This window comes from Strigops habroptila, chromosome 8 (genome assembly GCF_004027225.2).
Source record: "Strigops habroptila isolate Jane chromosome 8, bStrHab1.2.pri, whole genome shotgun sequence".
NCBI classification, from domain to species: Eukaryota; Metazoa; Chordata; class Aves; order Psittaciformes; family Psittacidae; genus Strigops; species Strigops habroptila.
In genome coordinates this window covers 26,861,203-26,875,392 of record NC_044284.2, presented here as the reverse complement: position 1 = coordinate 26,875,392, position 14,190 = coordinate 26,861,203, and the positions used below count along the sequence as shown (strand labels likewise).

Genomic DNA, 14,190 nt, shown 5'->3' with positions numbered 1-14,190 from the left:
GAATCGTGTCTTTAAAGGTGTCAGTTCTGTAAGTGAGAATATTAAGGCTGTTAGAGAAGACCAGAAGCCTGAAATAAGTCTTCTCTTTCCATTTCAGAAGGTATGGAAGCACATTTTACAAACAGTGAAGGGAATCGTCTGATAGGGACTTGCACACAGTTCCCCTCCTTGCAGTTTTATATGCACTGTAATGTTGAGGCCATGCTGAAACTTTCTGTCCATTGCTGCAGGGCTTTTGCTGTGATAGAAATAAATGTTTGTACATGATCTTACATAATTTCTTAGTTTTATTTGCAAGGAATCAATTACTGTAATACTTTGATGATTCTTCTTCAGGGGAGACTAATCCTGACAAGTATTATGGAAAATATTTGCATAGTTGGCAAGTCTGGTTTTCTGTTGTGTGTGGTTTTTTTTTTTTTTTTTTTTTTTTTTTCCTGGATGCCTTTTCTATGTAATTTTTCACTTTCTTCTATTTTCAAAAAAGGTAATTTGAAAACTGCAACATGACAGGATTTTAAAATGGAACTGTCAGCTTTGTTCTAGATACAGCATTCTGGAATTTTCAATCTGCAGAAAAATATTTTCAATTAACCGGGGGAAAATCGGTGAAGTCTGCAAGCCACTCTTTCTAGTTTTATTTGTTGTCACTGGTTTTATAAGTTGCTTGTGCATGGGATGTTTGGGTTTTTTATATGTGCAGCAAAACAAAAATGTGTTATGTTAGAAGCTTAATTATGGAGCCTTAACATCTTAGAAAGAATAATTTAGGTGCAATACAGAGCTTTATTTACTCACATTTGTGTTCAGTCGCACCATTGTAAGTAAAAATTGCTATTTTTTGATGTCTGTTGACAAGTATGAAGATAACTGTTGTCATGCTGATTTTCTGTATCTCTTAAATGGCAATTGTGAATGAAATTGCATCAGAGTATAAAAGATTAGATAGGTATAAAAGATTATATATATTACATAAATATATCTTATAAGATAAAATTAATGTTCATTTTCTGGAGTTGTGTAAAACTGCTCACTTAGAAGTTTTATAAATTATTGTGGTAAATGGCAATACATAATGAGATTTGGGAAAGATGCAGGAGTAAAACCACAACATTAATATGATAGGTGGTGGCATGCTATGATAGGTAGATGCAGCAAGCATCTACTTTGCTGGGCTTTTGGTACAAACACTTGTTGGTTTTAAATTAGGTATTGGTTGGCATCAAGGTTAGTGGTCTCAGCATTGGATTTAATTATACTGTAGGTTTTCTGGCAAACAAGTTTGCAGATTTCAAGGTAAACATGAAATGGTTTTGTAGGTATTTGTAGGAAGTGTTAATAAACTAAACAAATAGCAAGAGAGATGATCTGAAGATTTGACAGCTGGGAATTGAAAGTTGACTTTGTGGACTGATCAGTTGGGAAGGGTTAACATTTTAATACTGAATGCAGTAATGACCCTAAAAGCAACTGTCCATGAAAGGCTTTCTTTGACATAATAGAGAAAATTGTACAAATGGAAAGGGCAGCACAAGTCTTCGAAGTGGGCTGGTTAACTACGAGATGGGCATCAGCACATCAAGGTGTGGGAGAAGCACCTGAAAGATGAAAGTTGACCCAGAGGTGAGAAGGACAATGGCCTCTTGTTTTGCCCAACTGTATCCTGGAATAAATTGATCAGTTGGGGTCTTTTAAGAGTGGGGAAACAAAAACAATTGGAAGTATATACATGAGGTTCAGTGAAGCGGAAGAAACAAAGTTACCTAGTTATGAAGATTATTTGACTGGAGAAGAAATCTTGCAATAGAAGAAGAATTAGGTGATTTTAATTCTTCCAGAGGTGATTTTACAGAGAGCATGGAATGAAGAAGCAAGTAGTAAATGTAGTCAGAATCTGCTGGGACAGACCTTGCAATAAAATTGGTGGGTCTTCAGTGATGCATAGAAAAAATGCAATATGAGAAAAGGAGATGCCTATAGCAGTAGTAAAGTCATACATGTTTTCAGTAACCCAAATGTATTGGACAAGCCATCAACTCATTATTTGTTTTGCATAGAATTGATTTGTTCAGAGTTAAATTTAGTGTGGCCCCATTGAAAGTGGCAAGTGTTTGATAGTTCACTCAGCTGAATTTACCAGGACTTCACTCTATGTATTTTTATTTCCTTGAGGAGCATTGGGAGGGTGTGCAACATAAGTCTTTAGACTTGTCTTTCTGGGTTGCATCTGTCTCTTACTGCTATTCCTGTGGCTGTCTAAAACATGAAGTGAACCAGCAAACATGGCCGTAAGTGCAGTCAGAGGAAGTGGGGAAGGCAAACAGTTGCCCCTAGTTTGGCTTTCTCCCACTTCTGAATTTTTTGATGTATGATTTTAAGTAACCCGTTTGAAGTGGTGATAGCAGTCTTGGCATAATTTGATCAGATAAGTCATAAGAAATGTTTCTTTCTGTGTTCCTACAGGAAGACCAGTGTATTCAGTAGCCTGGGGACCTGATTCTGAAAAAGTTCTCTATACTTCAGGGAAGCAGTTGATTATTAAACCTCTTCAGCCAAATGCTAAAGTTTTGCAGGTATCATTAATAGATTAAGGTTGTCTTGCGCAGCCATATTAAAACTTTTCTCAGTTATTTAGAGTTTTGCCAAACATGAAGTGTTTGTACTAAAATCTTCTATGAGTACTGCTCATTCCCCACACCCCCTTTTTAGTTTTGGGCTTGGGGTTTTGTTTTTTGTTTGGGGGTTTTGGGGTTGGTTTTTTTTTTTTTTTTTTTTTCAGAATAAAAAGATTGCTCATTTCTCTAAAAAAAAAAACCCAACCAATTTCAGCTGTGGATATTCTTCAGGCATGTGATTAAGCATTTCCCTTTTCATAAATAAAGGAAAAGTAAAAAGATACAGAAGCCTTTCCCTTTTTATTTGTTAAGAAAAGGCAGAAAGATACAGAAGCAATTGTTTGGAATGTGCTTTTGGTGCAGATTGTTATGATTTCATTCTGCCTTGTCTAGGCTGTATTTAATGTATTTTTCTGCAGAAGAGATGACATCTGTGCATTTGTATTGTTGGAAACCCTGATCTATATCTGACTGTATGAATGCTAGTAAATGATGAATGATATATATTAAAAATAGAAGTTATCAGACTTACTGTATCTATGTTTAATTTTTTCCGTTTCAGTGGAAAGCCCATGACGGACTTATTTTAAAAACTGACTGGAACTCTGTTAATGATCTTATTCTTTCTGCAGGTGAAGATTGTAAATATAAGGTGAGTACTGTTTAACTTTTTAAGTGAAACTAAATGATCAAAAAAGTTACTGGGCATTTTGTCATTTTCTAGTTTTAATACTACTTGGAAGTTCAAAATTACATAAGAATTCTTTCAGTTTTCAAAAAAAACCTTGTTACCCTAAGTTAATACATCTCACTCTGTCTAGTAACATAAAATCAGGTTTTTATATTTTTTTTAATACGGCAGAATGAAAATAGGTAAAATGCAAGCGAAACAAACTTCTATAGGAAAATATGCAGAAATATAGAAGAGATTACTTGAAATAGTATGAGCTATGACATACACTGAAAAAGGTAATTGCATATAAAATTAGAGGAGATAAAGCTACTGTTTTTTATTACAGGAGCATTAGTGAATCCCTTAGGAAATTTTTTGGTTAGGATGTTCTGTATCCAAAATAGAAAGCACATACCATGTTTCTTGCCTTAAGTAGGAACTTAATAGTTCTATTGTATATTGGTTCTATCATTCTCTAAGTGTATAATGGCTGTGATAAAAATGTAGACAATGAAGAAATTAAAAAGAAAAAATTGTCAAAGTGTTAACATCAAATTACTTTGCTCTGTGAGTTGGCTTCGTGGTATTCTGTTGATTTCAATCAGTGAGAAAACCTTGGTGTGGAAATTTGCAGAGGTGCAAATGTTGGGAAATGAATGCAAAAGGAATAAACATTGTGGTTATTTTACAGACTTACAGTAATTTGCAAGAAATAAACCCCATTAGTTCAAAATATTTTATACAGAATAACATAATATTTGCCATAGCAGGAAAGTGAAGTCTATTTCATTAAACAAATCAATATTGATTAGAAACAACCTGTAATGAAAAGTGAACTATAATACAGTTTTTGTATAAAACTATATTAAAACTGTAATACAGTTTTTTCCAGTTCCACTAAAAGGCACTGAAATAACTTAGAGAGTGTATTTCTGTGACTTCTATTATCAAGAGGGGAAATCTCTAGAATAATGAAAAATACACCTAAACTGTGTTCATATAGATATATATTTTTATTTTTTTAAAGGTTTGGGACAGTTATGGACGCCTGTTGTACAGCTCACAGCCCCATGAATATCCTATAACATCTGTTGCCTGGGCTGTGGATGGAGAATTATTTGCTGTGGGGTCTTTTCATACTTTGCGTCTATGTGATAAAACTGGGGTAAGTAACAACTCTGAGAAATAGATGCGGAATTGTACAAATTTATTGATAATACAGTGAATATTCCTGACTTACATGGACAGGTGGGTATTTTTATTTGCAAAATCTAGTCATGACTTCCAGAACCTTTCTGCTGTGTACATCTGACTAAGTATTGCCTTGATATGCTTAGCTGCACTTCTAAATATGTTTTGGATTGAATAAAATTTTTTTATAATAATTTGCCTTTTAGGACATTAAAGTTTTCTGTGCATTTTTTGGCTTTTTTCCTTCAAACACACAAGAGTTTTCATCTGTCTTTAGCAGCTCGGTGCACGTATCTGCTGATACACCTGTTGCTTTTCTTTAGGAGGGTCCTTTAGGATTTCCTCAAGGCTTTTGTTCCTAGGCAAGGTGGATTGGAAGATTTTTCTCCATTTCAATATGCCACTTAACTCCACTTACAATGTAATTAAAGCAGTAATCTACCCTGACTGTCACCTTTCCATCTCCCTGGGTAAATATGTTGTTGTACAAGTGTTTATATACACATACCGTGTTTCACTTCATGAAGACAAAGTATATTTGTATAAATTTCTATCAGTGTAATTACATCTGTGTTGGAAGACATTATGTAACATACATTGGTTTACACAATCAGACTAGCCATTAGCATTTTCTTAAAACAGCCTCTTAAATGATGCCTCCTTCTACAACCACTTTCCATCTCCTTTCTGAGTACTGGGATCAGTGCGTTCTATCAGCAGTTGGTAAACTGAAATACACCCTTATATGGGCAAGGCCAGAAATTTAAATTGTGTTTTGCACTCAGTAGAGATTTCTGCTTAAATGTGGCAAAGACTGATGCAGTGGAAAAGGAAGAATAATACCAGACTTGGGTTTTTTTGCTATTATGTATGCTGTTTTGTAGCATATAGCTTGTGTTTCTGATCCCCAGGGCCTTACTGTTTTTCTTGCTAGTTATTATGTAATATAATTTTCTGTAAATATGATTCCAACTCCAGATAGCTGAAAATCAGTAATCTTTTAATCAGCATTAACTATTGAACAGGCTTGTGGACTTTGAAAATTTTAATGCAGATAAATAGGTTTATTTTGTCATAAAAGTAAGGGTTCTTTTACATCATTTATTATTCAACTTTAAAGACAGACAGACACGTACAGTAGCTAGTGCCAGATGCTTTTGTCTGTTTAGCAGCTAGCAATGATAATTTGTTATCTTTAAAAGTCGTGATTTTTCATGAAAGTTTCTTTCCTGCCATTGAATGTAAATAGTTGCTAAAGAAGTAGCTTTGCTAGTATTGAGGGGAAAGGAAGAATGATTCACATACCGCCAGAGTGATGGAGTTTGAAGAGAACCAGACCTGGCTTTTACTGGTCAACACAGACGTTTTTATTATGTCTGATGTAATGGAGCTGTATTGGCAAATTGCTCCTCAGGGAGCCATCAGGCAATATGTATATATATATATCTCATTAACTCTTCTCTAGCATATGTGTTCAGTTTGGGAGCATAATTAAATTAAATTCTGTTACTGTATGTTCTTTTCTCCTTTTCTTTCTACCTGGATACTTGGTCCTAGCAGCTTCATGTTAAAAAAATTCCTACAAATCTAATAGTAACTTTTAGAAGTTTTATTTCGTTGTTTAAAAATCACTTTTGCTCCCATAGCATTATGTATATAAAATGATTATGCCTGTTCTGCGGAATAGCAAACAAAATATATTTAATGTTGACATTCATTAACTGCTTTAGTGCCCATGATCATTAATCCTGCAGAGAGAATTAAGATTAAAGTATACCTATATTGAAATGTAAAGGTGAATGGATTGATGAATAGACTTAAGCCTTCCTGGTGTTCACAGCTTTTCAGAATCTAATCACTTGGATTGGGTGCAGTGCTTAAAAAGTTCATTTATGTAAGCTATTTCCTGTGGCTCTGCATGCTTCCCTTGACATTACTGATCAGGTCAAAATATTTACACAGTAAGAGATGGTAAGAATGACTGAAATTCACTGATTCCTCCTTGCCCACTCCACTCCCACATAAGTGTCTTAGAAAATGGACCATACTTGTTTGCTCCAAAGACAGGTTGCTTTCCCAGTGCCTTGGAAACTGTAAAAGGATAACTGATAAAAACCTTTAAAGAGAAACACTAGTGAAGTTAATCCTTTTAGAATAGCCAGCAAAAGTTAGCAAATATGAAGATCAAATTTAGTTTTTAATAACACCAAATGTATTGAGGAGGCCTTTTAGATTTTATTCTGTTAATGATTTATTTACCCTTAATGGGGATTGATCAGTTTGATTTGATTTTTGGAAGTTGTTATTTTCCAAATAAATTGTGCATTTCTTGTTGAACATTTTTTTGTCTGGTGATTTTTTTCTACAGTCTGTTTTCATAAATTGATGTTTGTTTGACTGCTAAATTTTGTCCTTTGATTTACTTCTATCTTGATTTCATCACTAGGCTTAGCAAATGCTTTGTAGTGAAAGCAATTCTCTGCATAAATCTGTAAATTTATGTTTTTAAATTATTATGTACATTCTACAAATTTTCTCTTTTTTTGCAGAATGAATGGTGGGCATTTTACTAGACTGGTAGTTTGCAGATTTGACAGATTCCGTTATACATGGCTTTTTATATTCCATGGCTGTTCCATAGCAAGCCATGGAATGTCTAATACCTAATATTTAAATATTTAATTTTACTAGAAATTCTATAAAAAACATTTGGGAAACTTAGTAAAATTTAGAGAATATTGCTTAATATCTCTGGAAAATAAAATAAAACATTCTTCCGCCCCATTTAAAACAAGTGTGAGTATGGTGCTATGACTGAAAAATATTGAATTCTGTGGTAACATGTTTCTATTCAGCTTTTTCTCAAGAAGATGCAGACTTGAACTTAATGAAAGTTGATTACATTAATTTGATGTCCAGGGTTGGTCATAGTTAACTATAGTTAACATATTCAATGTAAGTATGTTATATGTTAAATAGTTAGCAGTGTTTTTCCTTTTTTCCATATTTTTTTAAAACTATTGAGAGATGAGGGAAAAAAGGCATCTAAGAATTTTAAAACTACAATGTAGCAGGTATGTACAGTGAAGCTTTGAAAATAATTTAAGCATTAAAGCTGTGGTTTTCATTCAGGATAGTAAATTCTGTAACTAGTATAAAATTAACATAATTTGTCCTTTAAAATAACATTTGATATTATACCAATATGAAAGAGCAAGATTTTGAAAGTGAATGTATGCAGTGCATATGTTTTTGTATTATCCTGATAGTGCTGAATTGCTCTAGAGTACTATGAAACCCCAAGGAAATCTGTTTTCTATTGAGTTACAATGAGCTTTAATCCCATTACATTTAGTTTTAGTCTTTTTCACAGAAATACGCATTTGGCAGTGTAACAAAAATAAGTGGGGGTTTTTTTTCAGTGCTGTCTCTATTTCGTCTACCTTTGTTAGTCATGATCCTGAATTCTTTGTAGCTGAATAAAAGAAAAAATATTACAAATAGGTTTCCCATGGAGTTATGTTGTTGACCAATTCTTTCCAAGTTGGCATATTTTAATTTATTGGAATTGGTTTATGTAACTTCTGGAAGAAAATGAAAACATGGATCATCTATGGAAGTAATAATATATTTAAAGAAATGCATCAATGTTTCATTTTCTCAGGTTAAAAATTTATATGGAACAGTTTGTCATCCTGTTTTTAGTTCTTTGGTCTAATAATTGTAAAAATGTGCTTGGATTTCTGGAGAATTTTAGATATTCTCTGTTTTGCTTTGTTCTTCGAATACGCAGCTTCATACCTCACATGGAGGTTGTGGCTTAGTTCTTGATAATTCACATTAATTACTGGGGTCAAGTCCAACAAAAGTTTAAAGCAGCAACAGGAATCCTTCATGGTTCTATATTTCAGTAGTTGTGTCAAGGGTAGTTTCTCCTCTTCAGGTAAACTGCCCTATATTCCCATGTAGCACTGGATTTCCTTACCTCCTGTTACACATATTGTCTTTGGTTTGTAGAGTATTCTGTGGATTCCTGTGGGGTAGGAACTGAAAGCCTAGTAAGTCTTATATTGTAAAATATCATTACTTTTTATACTTAGTAAGATTTTGGGTGGAGTGGGGGGGAAGGATAGTTATGTGTATAGACACACATACATATATATTTCCCATGAGCTAACTCCATATATGTGTGCATATTCTGATGTTTCTAATGAACGTAAGTACGGATTTGCTTTGGATAATTTATTTTTTTGGGTCTTGTAAGAGTCAATTTGCCTTCCATTGCATCAGAAAATTAATAGTCATTTTCTGAGGAGAAGCTCCTGGGCAGTTTGCACTTAAGTGTAGTTCATCACTCAGATGTAGTGAGAGTTGATTGCCAGCTTTTAATGGACATTCTGACTATAATATATTTTCACAAGCCAGCTACCTCTGCACTGATGTGAAATGCCCTGTGGGGCACAAGGAAAACTGACCCTTCACGGGGGGGGGTGGGGGGTGGGGCAGAGGAAGTAGTTTCAGAGGACTTGAACCTTTCTGTGTTGGCCTTGGATCAGAGGCTGGTTCTAGCACGCTCATCTTGGTTTATACCAGTTGGGACGTAAAAGAACAGGAGCATGTTTTTGCTGTTAGTCCATTCTGCACTCTGATTGCGGAATGGATTGTGGGGGAGATTGCACATTTTCTTTTCATAAACAAAATCAAAATAATGGGCACAGATTGTTATTAAAGTCAGTGGATTAGGTATGCTGTGTAGATTCTGACATCATGGGGAGGTTCAGCAGTATCAGCTTCAGCTCAGCTTGTGTCAGTATTCCCTGTTCAAAACTCCACATACGGAGCCGAAACAGAGACAAGCCAGGAAAAGCCAAGTGTTCTTTGCACAGCTGACATCAGTATTACTCTTATAATTTAAAATATAAGAAAATACTCCATCTTCACTATGTGTTTTTCAAAACGATTATGCGATAACCATTTTTAATTTACTTCATTCAGTCCCGAAATAACTAGATCTTTTGTATTGAGTCTTGCAGCATCAGTATTGTGGATGTGAAAAAGACCGTCCTTGTTCCTGGGACACAGAGTTCTCTGAATCTGCTCATTGAAATAATGTCACCAACATCTCAAGAGCCTACTTAGTTTCTATTTTTGGAAGTCAGACAGTATTCAATGACCATAGTACTAAATCTTTTTTACTACATTGTGCAATCAGAAAAGGGAAGCTTAAGTTATTGCTTTTATGTATTTATTTAATATAATGAAACATTTATAACTTTTAGTTTTGTTCTTAAGAGAGTTTGTTGAATTAAATAAAAAATACATTATGATGGAGGAAAAGTATAAGCCAAACAGTAATACCACAGTATAATATTGCAGCTAATGTTAGAACAACATTTGTACAATCATTCACATAGTCATATTCACACTCCTTTTTTTTTTTCTTTATTTTCTTTTTAAACTCGTATCTAGGAAATGCATAACAGGTATTTTGGTTTTTTTAAATTGTTCTATCTTATAAATGAAGAGCTAAATGATTTTTATTACAACATTTTGTGTTCATGATAAATGTACCAGACATCTGCAGGGAATACAAATCATTGGAGTGGTCTGAATTATACTGAGAGCTTTCAGAAATAACTGGAAAATAAAACTTTAATTGCTTTATATATTAAAAAAAAAAAAATAATTGTAATCTGGAAATATTTTACTATTTCAAGTACCTGGAAAAAAGACTTCTGGTTTTAAAATGTAGTTTTGGAAATGTATTCTTTCAGAGCTGTAGTGTATTTGCTGTGCACAAAGAAGTAGCTCCAAAGCCACATTCTTCAAGCTCCTCAAACTGGTTCTTAGTTGGTGGCTTGATGCCCCTTTATTCTAACTGATGGGTAGATTCTTGATCTAAGGGAAATGACCTTAGAAACAGCCTTGTCTTTTTGGGAGGATCCCAATATTCAGTTTTGAAATAGTGCTGCTTGAAACTGTTCTCGGATAGATCACATCTGGCCAGCTGTGAAAAATATGTCTCAAATGCAGGACATTTATAGAGTGTTCTCTGAGTGTGCTTGTTACTGTCATTTCTCCTACAACCTCAAGAGCTTACTCGTTTGCCATGCAAGGATGTCAGACATAGTTAAATATTGCGCTTCTAATTACTATAGAGTGTTTCATACAGAATTGCCCATTAAGACAGAAGAATTAGGTTATGGTCTTTTCTCCAAAAATTGCAATTGCCTTCCCAAGTGCAGATCGTTTAGAGAGGGAATGGCATGTCTGTCAGCCAAGAGGCATGGAAGCTGAAACCTTAAAATTGGGTGCTTGAAATTGGAAATTCAGTCAGTGCCGACATTGTCTTTCGCTCTCCCTTACACGGGCAGTAAAAGCCTCCCTTACAGTAGGCAGTAAAAGAGCCTTAGTGCAGTAGGTCATCTTATATAGTATTCTGCAAATCATTAGCACAACTGGGAGGTTGAATTTCATCCCATTGTGTTTCCTTGCTGTTGAATGTTTAAATCCAACACCTTTATTTTACTGTAATTGTGATTTCATGAAGACTTTGTGTGAAAGACTTACTGTTTCTTGGGTTTTATGTGTACTGCAAAAGAAATCAGAATATGAAATATGTTAGAAACATTAGGTGAGTATTTTCTTCCAACTGTCTCCCCTTTGCTATAATATCATGTATCCAAAAGTCATGAGAATCCAGTGTCTACATTTAACTTCAGTCATGTTTTTTCTCACTGATTTGATTTGAAGATGTCACATATATTTGAATATACAGGTAGTTCTTCAACTGCTAAATGTTTTTTTAAATATTCTTTTACATAGCTATGAGGAGGCAGTAGTTGAGATTTGCTTGTGGTTTTAAAACCTGGTTTAATGCCTTCCTAAAAGTCCTTAAAAAGGTTATTGAATTTGTTGTTATTCATGGTCAGGGAAGCAGTTGTTTGGCGATTCAGGATGATTTGTATGAACTGTATTTCTGAGATACAAGAAATAGAAAACAAGTGTCTTGGTCTGAAAATTCTTCTAGTTTTTGGTAGACATATATTATGGTCTGAAAATTCTTCCAGTTTTTTACAAGAGTGTATTAATAAGTATCCAGATAAAATGTGGAGGAGTCTCATAATGCTGGGGGAATTTAAGAATAAAGTTCTTTGGAGGAGGATATTTAAATATTAAAAAGGAACAAAATTAGATTTAGTACTAAATGGAAGCTTCTCTCGTAACTACATTCATGCCATGGATCAGAAGGAAAAAAGCAAATGCTCAGTTTAATACCTCTTCCTTGTTCTTTGTGCTACGGGGATTTATAATTTTATTATTTGCAATGCTAACAGCATGAAAATATGGGAGGATGTCAAAGGGTAAGAAATCACATGCTGCTTCATTAATGGACTTCCTCTGCCTTTGCATCCTCGTTGCACTGGAGCAGGCAATTCCGCAGAGCTGCGTGGGCAGGATGGGGGGCAGCGTGTCCTGGGCAGAGGCAGACAAGGAATTAAAATGTTAAATGCAACTTACACGCTGTTGCTAGAGAGTATAAAACTCCTTAGTTATTTTTATTAAAAGCATCTTTTATGAGCCAGCCCACAGTTCACAAACTGCTGTGTAATCTCTGGTATCCTTTGCCAGAGGCTGGCTAGCTGCCTGTCTCCTGGTTCCTGATCCCTACTCATCTGCAAGCTTTGTAACTGCTGCTTTCACGTCTTCCTCCTAGCCCAACAGTTTTGGGCCTCTATTTAAAAAGCAACAAACCAAAGTGATAGCCATATTTTAATAACTGTAGATGATATAAACCAGTAGTAGAAGATGAAGGAAGATATTGGCCACAGTACCACAGAAATGCATTCTTTAGGTCCAAGCAAGCCTTTCCACCTTGCAAAATCTAGTTAGCAAATACACAATGCAGAAAATTTTGCCTGCTCTTTGACTTTCTAGCTGCATAGGGAAGCAGGTACACTGCTTACGTTGATAATAAGATTCTGAAATACAGTTATTTGACCTGTGCATCCACAACATTAAACTGTGATGCTCCTCTGTGAGCCCCTCTTAACTAGTCTAAAATGAATGCAACTCAGAGAACTATTGTTTCTAGTTCTGTTCAGAGCTAGACCCAGTGTCACTACTTTGATTGCAGTATTGCTTCAATTTCTTGCTGTTACTGAAAGCATAGCAACTGAAAATTTTTAATACATCCTTCTCCCGTACAACAACAACAGAGACTAGAGAAAAAGGTAGGCAAGGTATCAGGCTGCTTTTTTTGTGTTAGGAAGAGAACAGTATGCAGGCTTTGCTTTCAGAGCTTTTGCTAATCCACCAATTCCCTTATGTTGGAAGCACAGAGAAGCTACACAAGAGCTTTGCAATTCTCTGTATGCTGGGATAGGAGTACCTTGTTTACATAGTCTGATTTTGCCCAGGCCGTGCTCCTTCTGTATTCAGGAACTGCTGTCACTGCAGCATAAACTGAATGCATCACACTTAAGACCATAGCCCCTTGCGCTTGTGTAACCAGTGTAATTGTTTCTAAGTACATTCGCTTAATTTTTATGTAGTGATAGTCTAGATTTATAATAAGTACACTTTAAATGTATTGTGACTAGATAACTTTTAGTTAATGTACTTTAGGCATTGTGACATTTTTCATTTCTGCCGTACCTGATGGCTTTCCTTTTTGTATCCCTGTTTTTCAAGAGTCTGGCTTAAGACATCTCTTTGGTTTCCTTACTCAAGCAGTAATAAAAAGTTAGTTCATTGACATTTCTTAAAAATATATAAACCTGCAAATCTATTTATTACAATGAATCATTTCCAAAAGTACAAAAAGAATTAACAATTCTTTTCTCTTTTTCTGCAAGTGGTCTTACACTTTAGAGAAGCCAAACACCGGCAGCATATATAATATTGCTTGGTCTATTGATGGCACTCAACTAGCCGGAGCATGTGGTAATGGACATGTCATTTTTGCCCATGTTGTGGAGCAGCGCTGGGAGTGGAAGAACTTTGAAATAGCTTTAATTAAGAGGAGAACCATGGAGGTAATCTTCACAGTTCAGAGCTGTGCATTCTGATTACTAGCTTTCTAAGGCTTTTTTTAATACAAAATGGGAATTTTTAATGCTCGACATAACATTATGCTTTTTTTCCCCTATGAGTGTATGACTGAAGGCATTTAAAATCATAAAATGGCCAGATTCAGCAAATGGTGTAAATCATTATCAGTTGTACAGAAAATCAGATCCATGTACCACCAGATGGGCCAGGATTACATAACTCAGAAGTACTTTATCCTCTAGAAAAACACAAAGCTCATTTGAAGAGCGTGTGAAATTAGCTGTAAGACGCCACTTACAAGAGAGAGAACATTTCAAGTGTAATGAAGATGTTTATGCTGAAAACAATACAAACACATTGACCAAACCCAAAGCGTCATATTAAATAGTATTACAGTAACTGTCAGCAAAGATGAAGCTGCATAACTAGGTGTGGATAATACAGAGGAGCTTGCTTTACTTAATCTGCATTCATGAGTTGTTTGAGGCACCGATGCATTTTGTAGTACCTAATGCTTTAGTAAGGTTTTCAGTATCCCTGTTGCTAATAAGCTATGATGAATGCTGCTGTCTTAGGGCATTTCCAGATAAATATGGTTGCTAAGTATAACTGTAAAGAGTTGTAATGTGCTTTTGTGCACCACATAGTGTATTACAG

General features: G+C 34.9%; 1 protein-coding gene across 6 annotated transcripts in view; it reads left to right on the top strand.

The window, feature by feature from the left end:
* IFT80 (intraflagellar transport 80) overlaps positions 1 to 14,190 on the top strand; it is a 53,095-nt gene that overhangs the window by 18,540 nt on the left and 20,365 nt on the right. For 5 of the 6 annotated variants that reach the window (XM_030494900.1, XM_030494902.1, XM_030494903.1 and 2 more), the window contains 4 exons: positions 2,464 to 2,573; positions 3,178 to 3,267; positions 4,316 to 4,453; positions 13,338 to 13,517. In XM_030494900.1, coding sequence (XP_030350760.1) covers positions 2,464 to 2,573; positions 3,178 to 3,267; positions 4,316 to 4,453; positions 13,338 to 13,517 — 518 coding nt within the window. The remainder of the gene's footprint in view (positions 1 to 2,463; positions 2,574 to 3,177; positions 3,268 to 4,315; positions 4,454 to 13,337; positions 13,518 to 14,190) is intronic. The other variant, XM_030494904.1, reaches the window with a different exon arrangement.